Source organism: Herpailurus yagouaroundi, unplaced genomic scaffold, assembly GCF_014898765.1.
Source record: "Herpailurus yagouaroundi ecotype Mexico unplaced genomic scaffold, PumYag 164, whole genome shotgun sequence".
NCBI lineage: Eukaryota > Metazoa > Chordata > Mammalia > Carnivora > Felidae > Herpailurus > Herpailurus yagouaroundi.
Window position 1 is genome coordinate 15,857,653 of NW_024412405.1, and position 8,584 is coordinate 15,866,236.

Sequence of the window (8,584 nt, forward strand, 5' to 3'; positions counted from 1 at the left end):
ACACAGGCTGGCTCCTTGTTTCAGTTCAAGCCTATCTTCTGAGTAGCATTCCTCACTAGGTAACTTAAATCAGCTGGCCAGCACCTTTAAGCACTCCCTTTCACATCCTATTTTCCTACATCGTCCTCACCAAACCTGAAATTATCTTGTTCGCTCATTTACTTACTTACTGTCTTTTATAGTTTACTGTCTATTTCCCACTATTGACCCTCAGTGTTTTGAAGGGAATCTGATGTATGGTAGGTGTTCAAAAAGTACTTGTTTAAAAGTGAGTCATGATTTACTTAAACATTCTGCCTTTGCTGGGCTTTTAGCTGTTTCTAAATCCTATTATAAGAAGCACTGCTCTGATAAACATATTTATACATAAAGAAATCTGTACATAAATTATCATCTGTACTTTCCATTTATTTGTTTGTTTGTTTATTTATATTTGAGAGAGAGAGAGAGGGGCGCCCCAGTACTTTTTCCCTTAATAATCCTATAAATGGAATTCCTATAAGTAGAATTACTGAATCAAGAGGATGAATATTTTTAAGGATCTCAAATGTATCTCAAATGTAAGTATTGCCAAATGTTTTCTAAAAAGGCCATTTGAGGGGTGCCTGGGTGGCTTAGCGGGTTAAGCATCAGATTTCAGCTCAGGTCGTGATCTCAACGGTTCATGAATTCAAACCCTGCATTGTCAGCACAGAGCCTACTTCTGATCCTCTGTCTCCCTCTCTCTCTGCCCTCCTCAGCTTTGCATGCTCTCTCTCTCTCTCTCTCTCTCTCAAAAATAAACATTAAAAAATTTTTTAAATTTTTTAAAAATAAAAAAAAAGAAAAGAAAAAGGCTATTCTAATTTACCTTTTGCCAATAGTATACTACATACAGTGCCTCTTATGTTTTGCCTTCGTTAACATGGGGTACATTGTTTTTTTTAAAAAATCTTTGCTAATTTGAAAAATAAAAAAACCTTTGCTAGTTTGATAGGTGAGAACAGATGTATTTACATATTTATATTTATTATTTGTATAATTTTGGTATAAGTTACTTTTTACCCATTCTTTTTCTAGATTGCAAGGCTGGAAGTAGGGATTTCGTCTTTTTAGGTGTATCTTTTTCTGAAGACATCTTGATCAACTTTTAGCAGTTTCTGGACAACGAATCTCGATAATGGATTGGTTTTCCAAACGACTGAAAGCAAAATAACTTGAACTTTCGATATTATTATCACATCTTAAAGGAAGACCAGGTAAAATATATTGAACCAGGCTTTGTGGATGTTTTAATTGTTTAACTCTTTACGATAGCATCATAACGTAGAAATGACTAAGATCCAATGGGAAGTGACACAAGTACTTCACTACTATTAAGGAAGTTCTGAAACCTAAGGATGACCTCTTTTTATGAACTAGAGCATGTTCAAGGTCACTTTTATAGTAACACGAATCTTATTTGCTTGCTTTCTTGAGTGGGAAAGAAATTAGTGGTGTTCGAGGCTATCCATTGATTACAGCAATGCTGTTCACAGAAATATACACTGAGGGGGCACCTGGGTGGCTCAGTCTGTTAAGTGTCTGACTTCGGCTCAGGTCATGATCTCACGGTTTGCGGTTTCGAGCCCTGCTTTGAGCTCTGTGCTGACAGTGGACAGTGGACAGATGATAGCTTGGAGCCTGGAGCCTGCTTCAGATCCTGTGTCTCCTCTCTCTGCCTCTCTACTCACGCTCTCTCATTCTCTCTCAAAACTAAATAGACATTCAAGGAAAAAAAAAAGAATATATTTAAAGAAATATACAGTGAAGCCACAGCTGTAATTTTATGTTTTTTAGTAGTCACTTTAAAAAGGAACATGTGAAGTTGAAATCAATATTAGCAAGATATTTTTAAACCAGTGTGTCCAAAATACTACCATTACAATATGTAATCAATGTAAAAAGTCACTGAGACATTAACATATGTTTTTGTATTGTGTTTGAAATCCAGTGTGTGTTTTTTCCCCTTATAGCATATCTCAATTTGGACCACACGCATTTTAAGTCTTCAAAATCCTCATGTGAATAGTGTTGCTCCTTTGAACAACTCAGAGTTTATAGTACTTGTTAGGATTTTGGGGGTGCAAGACGATGAATAGAATTTTCAGTAATGGGAAGGATATTTCCTTCCCATTTGTCTTCATTTGGGTTCTCATAGTAGTACACCGAGATGAGGATTTGAGTGGATGTAGTTTATTTTGGAGGTGATCCCAGGACAACATTTGCAGGGAGTGGAGAAGTGAGACAGAGAAAGGAAGGAAGAAACAAAGGGTGTATTAGCTTGCAAGTTACTGCTTAGGCAGCTGGGCTCCATCCTGCTGGGGAGCCCTGGGAGACAATTATTGTAGCCGTAGACAAGGAGATTGGGCATTCATCCACAGCTCCCCATCACTGGTTGAGGCTTTTGGCTTGCCTTGCCTATGGGCCCAATGTCCTTCCATAGCCAGAAAAAGACCCTTAAGCAGGGAGTTGCAAGTACGCAGTTAGCTGCTATAGACCTGGAGATGGGCACAGAGGATATGAACTGGAGAGTCCTAGGTCCTGCTATGGAACGTCACACAATCTAAGTAGGGATCCTCTCAGCTTCAGGATCCGCAGAGATCTGTTACCACCAAGACTCTCTCTTGTATTACTCATCTTGCTCTTATGTATCCTTCCTTCCTGGAACCGTTCTTGGTACAGTAGGTGTTTACTAAATAGTTGTTGATTGCATGACTTTCCATTGGGTACCTGCTTTATTCTTTCAGGCTGCTCCGCATGCATGGGAGACATGGCCACCAGCAGTTATGGGTCATATCTTTACAACTCCCTGATCAGAAAGGAAAGGGAGGTTTTCCCTTTGTAGCTCCAGCAAAAATAAATTCTCAAGAAAGAAAGCCGGTTGGCTGGCTTGGGCCATGAGCCTGTTTCTGGGCCTGCCCCTCTGGCCATGGCCGTGGCCCCTCTGGCCATTGGCTGCTACATTTGAGTCGGTGCCCATCCCTAAGGATATGGAGGTGAAGACTTACTAGAAGGTGTACTGATGGAGCATTTGTGCTCAACCCATTGGAGTACGTTTAAATTGTGAATGCCATTTGTTCCATATGTCTTGGGAGAAAAATGTTTGAAGAATAGCACTGTCTTAGCTGAACCAGCTTAGTACTGCATTATTAGCTCTTATACCTACTGCAAATTTAACACTTGATGCTTTGAATATTTGAGAGGGATCCTGAAGACCATCTAGTAATTTATAGCTTGTAAAGGCACAATATGCATCATGTCTCTGAGGTTTGGGAATAAATCAGGTATAAAAAGATTGAATGTCTCCCTAGATGTTTGCTCTTTGCTCCTCACTAGTCAATGACTGACTTCATTCACGCAGCATATTTTCAGTGTTCATGCCTGTTATAGCAAATGTCAATGTCATTCCTTTTAATAAAATGCCAGATAATATTTCATTGGATGTAAGACCACATTCTATTTATCCATTCACCAGTGGGTGAGTTGATGGACACTTGGTTCTCACTCCTCCCAACCCCAACACACACCTTTTGGCTTTTATGAGTAGTGCTGCTATGACACTTTTTTTTAAAGTTTATTTATTTATTTTTGAGAGAGAGAATGAGCAGGGGAAGGGCAGAGAGAGAAGGGGAAGAGGACCCGAAGCGGGTCCTGTGCTGATAGCAGAGAGCCCAATGTGGGGCTCCAACTACAAACTGCAAGATCATGACCTGGGCTGAAGTTGGACGCTTAACCGACTGAGTCACTCAGGTGCCCCTGACATTTGTGTCTAAGTTTTTATTTATTTTTACTTTTAAGATTTTTAGTTTTATGTAATCTCTATATCCAGTGTTGGACTTGAACTTACAACCCTGAGATCAAGAATTGTATGCTCTACCGACTGAGCCAGCAGTTAGACATTTGTGTCTAAGTTTTTATTGTGCAGACATGTTTTCATTTATCTTACGTAGACAGTGCTGGGGTATGTCGTTGAAAAGACATGACCATCAGTTGACCCATGAGCTGCACCCCAGCCATTGGAGTCTCCTCACCCCCTTCCTTGTCCTTGGAATGTGGGCTCCCACTCCCAGAGGCTGCCCCAAGGACACAGCCTTGAGATAGTGATGTGGTATTGAGAGAATCTGCATGTTATATGTGTCTGAACCTAGTAAAGTCCTCTTCACAGATTTAAGATTTGACTGGTGGGTGTGGGGATCCATTTTTTCTTGCTGCCACTCAAGACAAGCTGTATAAAATTCACTTTGTTTATGAACACTGCCACCTACCAACTGGAATGGGCTGCCTCTGTCTTCGGTCTCTCTCTGCCCTCCAAGTACAGGGGACAGTTTCAGGTTACACCAGGGGAGCTCTTGGGATGGCTCCAAACCAACAGATACCAGGGGTGGACTTTCTGGGTAAGGTGGTAATTTTGTGGCTGTACCATGTTACGTCCCTGCCAGCAATTTGATTGCTCCACAGCCTGTCCGACACTTACTGCCTATGTAGTTACAGTACTGAACTATTTATTTAAGATCAGTGAACATGTGGGATGCCTGGGTGGCTCAGTCATGATCTGGTGGTTCGTGGGTTCGAGCCCCACGTTGGGCTCTGTGCTGACACCTCAGAGCCTGGAGCCTGCTTCAGATTCTGTGTCTCCTGCTCTCTCTGCCCCTCCCCTGCTTACACTTCTGTCTCTCTCTCAAAAATAAATAAACATTAAAAAATATTTTAAAAAATCAGTAAACATGTGCAGGTAGAGCTTTGCATGCTCTGTGCCTGGCCTCGTGGTCAAATATTTAAAAGGCATTCACTAAGCATTTGTTAAATGAATGAAAAAAAAAACTTTTTATTTATATGTTGCCTTAGGTTTTACAAAGTACAGTTATGAGTTGTGAGGCTCACAATAACTCTGTAGGAAGCAGGAAGAGGGGGGTATATTGATTCCCATTTTAGACCTGGGGAAAAGAAGGGTCAGGAAGTTTAGGTAATAAGTGAAAAGTCTGTACGCCTGGTCCCCTGGTTCCAAATCTAGTCTTCTCCCTATAATTTAACACTGGTTCTCATAATCCTTCTAAATACCTTATTAGTTCATGTACAGGAAATAACGGTAAGAGGTTTCAAAAGATCTTAGTTTAAAAAAAAAGGACTCAGCAGAAGCTGAAGGGACAGAGTGTTTTTGGCAGTTTGTAACCAGCTAACTATGATTCTGGGAGTTGTAGGGCTGGAGAGTGGCCTGGGGCAGAGTGACAAGGGAAGTCACTTGACTTCTAACTTTAGAGAGCATGGCCTTCATCTTGACTCAGACCTGCTGGCTGAGCATTTAGGCTGGAAAATGTAGGGAGTTTCAAGAACTATAATCAGGGGAGGGCTGATTATTTAGGTTTATAGATTGCATTATCTGAGAAAGAGCTAACACAGAAAGGGAATAATTGAATAATTATAGTTTTCTTATAATATTCAGACCTAAATGTCTTCCTTTTTATAATGGAAATTATCAAACATACATGAAATATCAAGGAGATAGTATAATAAACTCCCATCACCCATCAATTAAACATGGTCAACATTTTGCTATTCTTACACATTTGACTTATAAAAAAATGAAAATAGTAAGGTTTTCTTTTTGTTTTGAAGTATACTTATTTATTTTGAGACAGAGAGAGAGAGAGAGAGAGCACAGAGAGGAGAGGGGCAGAGAGAGAAGGAGAGAGAAGGAGAGAGAGGAGAGAGAATCCCAAGCAAGCTCTGCACTGACAGGGGCTTGAACTCATGAACGGAGATCATGACCTGAGCGGAAATCAAGAGTCGGACACTTAACTGAGCCACCCAGCTACCCCAAGGCTTTCTTTAAAAGTCATTTCTCTCCTGCTTTCCTGAGGTATGAGTGACAATCAAAAAATTGTATAGAAGGTGTACAACTGAGACTTGGTATACATCTACATTATGAAATATTTACAACCAAGCCAATCAACATGTCCATCACCTCACATCTTTTTGTTTAAGTCGAGAGAGACAGAGACAGTGTGAGCGGGGGAGGGGCTGAGAGAGAAGAGAGAGAGAGAATCCCAAGCAGGCTCTGAGATGCCAGCTGCTGAGCCTGACAAGGGGCTCGAACCCATGAACCGTGAGATCATGACGAGCTGAAACCAAGAGTCAGATGCTTAACTGATGGAGCCACCCAGGTAACCCCTCCCATCACCTCACATCTTAACCATTTTTCTTTTTTTCCTAAGTTAAGAGCACCCAAGATTTGCTCTCTCAGCAAATTTCAAGAACACAGTATACTTGACAGAATAGTATTGTCAACTATAGTCACATTGGTCTACACCAGTTTTCCAACATTTTTCATATTGCATAACTGACATTCAAAGTCATTTTTTATTCAAGTATAATTAACACTGGTATTGTATTAGTTTCAGGTGTATATAATGATTCAACAATTCATACATTACTCAGGGCTCATCATGGTTAAGTGTATATATTTTTTTAATATTTTATTTTTGAGAGAGACAGAGCACGAGCAGGGGAGGGGCAGAGAGAGAGAGAGGGAGATCCAGAATCTGAAGCCAGCTCCAGGCTCCGAGCTGTCAGCACAGAGTCCGACACCGGGCTCGAACTCACTGACTGTGAGATCATGACCTGAGCCGAAGTTGGAGGCTTAACCGACTGAGTCACCCAGGTGCCTGGCAAGTGTACTCTTAATCCTCTTCACTTATTTCACCCACTCGCCTCCCCTCTGGCAACCAAAGCCATTATCGATAACACCATTTTAGCCAAGGTAAATGGGAAATTATTAAAAAGTAAAGTACTTGGGGCACTTGGCTGGCTCAATCAGTAGAGCTTGCAACTCTTGATCTCCTGTGGTGTATTTGAGTCCCACCTTGGGGGTAGAGTTTACTTAATTAAAAAAAAAAAAAGTGATCTTGCTGTAAGTATTTTGAACTGAAACCTTTGCTTTTTCTTCAATTAGGGTTGGAGGGAAGAGAAGCTGCTGAGCTGGTAAGATGGCCACACAACAACCAAAGACTTAGGAGTGGTAGTCCAAGGTTTTGTTCATCAGGTCCTGCAATCATTCATTCATCCCACCAGCCTATTTGGGCACTTTTCACGCACACTGACCATCACTAGTGGGGCAGCCCATGCTGGACTCTGACTTGAGTCCAAATTGGGTTTCATCATTTATGGACGATGTATAAGTTCTGTCCTTTAGTCTTATCTTTCTCATCTGGAAAACAGGGATAATAAATAACAACATCTTCTTGAATCTGGCCTTGTTAAAGTTAGAAGGGAGTCAAGACCCCCCTGCAGTGCAACTAACCAGTGTTCTGTAACATGTTCCCTTGGCTACTTTTACTCTGCTGGGCTCCCAGGGCATGATGAATGAAACCATAAGGCCGGCTCTCTCCTCCCTACCGGCCTTTCTCAATCTCAGAGGGCAGCAAAAAGCTGCCAAGAGCTCCTTCGTGCAATGCAACAGGTGAGATGGGAAAAGCTTGCCCCCAATGACAGCATGCATTCATCTTCAATCCTCTATTACCTTTCTTTAGGTCTTGCAGCTCTACAAAGATAATCTGTGCTAAATCCTGCTGTTGTCTGAGGTCAAACGTTTGGCTCGCAGGCTGGACCACCTGCCCTAGCATCCTTGTTTGGTCCTGATGAGGGCAGCCAGCCCAGAAGGCAGGCGAAAGCTGTCCCGCAGCTCTCAAAGTAGCAGCCCAGGGGGCGTTTCCGAGCCGCGGGGGCGGGCAGAGCCGGAGCCTCCCCTCGGCACCCTCAGCAGGGTGCCGGGGCTGGGAGCCCGAACTTATGCAAAGTTTGCATCCAGGTTTGAGCACGTGGGCGCCTCCGCGCAGGGCCCTGCGGGCCGCGAGCTCGGCCTACCCGCCTTCATCCAACGGCGTCGCCTCGCACCTGCTCGGGGTACGGGCAGCGTGGTCTCCGCCGCCCTAGTCCCGCCGCCTCGCACGCGGCGCGCGGCTCCCGTCTCCCGGCGGCAGCAGCTGCGCGGCCCGGGGGTGGGGGCGGGAACGGGGCGGGCCGCCGGCGCTCTGCTCCCGGAAGCGGGTGGTTCTTGGGCTCCCGCCGTGAGGACCCGCGCGGCACAGGAGCTCCGGCATCCCCGCCCGCGTCTCCGGGAGAAGCACGACCCCGCCGGCAAGATGCTGCCCGTGTACCCGGACGTGAAGCCCAACCCGCTGCAGGACGCGAACCTCTGCTCGCGCGTATTCTTCTGGTGAGCGCCCCGCCCGAGCTGCGACATCGCGCCGCCGCCGCGCGCCTGCCTGTCGCTGCCGGCGCCTTCTGGGGCTGGAGGGCAGAGGGTCGCGGCGTGGGAGCTCTTGCAGCCGGCGACGGGAGCACGCGGCTTCCAGCCGCCCGTGGGGCCCCCCCACGCCGGCCGCGTGGTCCCCGTCTGTGCCCCGGCGCCCAGGGCGGGCGGGAACAGGGCCGGAGAGGGGTTCTGGGGACCAGGGGATCCCTGCCTTGGTGCTCGCGGCTCTGCCAGCCTCCAGTGCCTGGGAGCAGCAGCAGCAGCAGCAGCAGCAGCAGCAGCAGCAGCAGCAGCAGCAGCAGCAGCAGCAGC

At 45.0% G+C, this 8,584-nt stretch overlaps 1 protein-coding gene across 3 annotated transcripts in view; it reads left to right on the forward strand.

Annotated features, from left to right (window-relative positions):
• The first annotated feature begins 8,013 nt into the window (after nucleotides 1-8,013).
• The window catches only part of ABCC4 (ATP binding cassette subfamily C member 4 (PEL blood group)), a 265,767-nt gene continuing 265,196 nt past the window's right edge, over nucleotides 8,014-8,584 (forward strand). Inside the window, exon 1 of one of the 3 annotated variants that reach the window (XM_040487238.1) lies at nucleotides 8,014-8,233. In XM_040487238.1, the coding sequence (XP_040343172.1) occupies nucleotides 8,160-8,233 (74 nt within the window). In that variant the 5' untranslated portion in view covers nucleotides 8,014-8,159. The remainder of the gene's footprint in view (nucleotides 8,234-8,584) is intronic. The other 2 variants (XM_040487236.1, XM_040487237.1) reach the window with 2 other exon arrangements.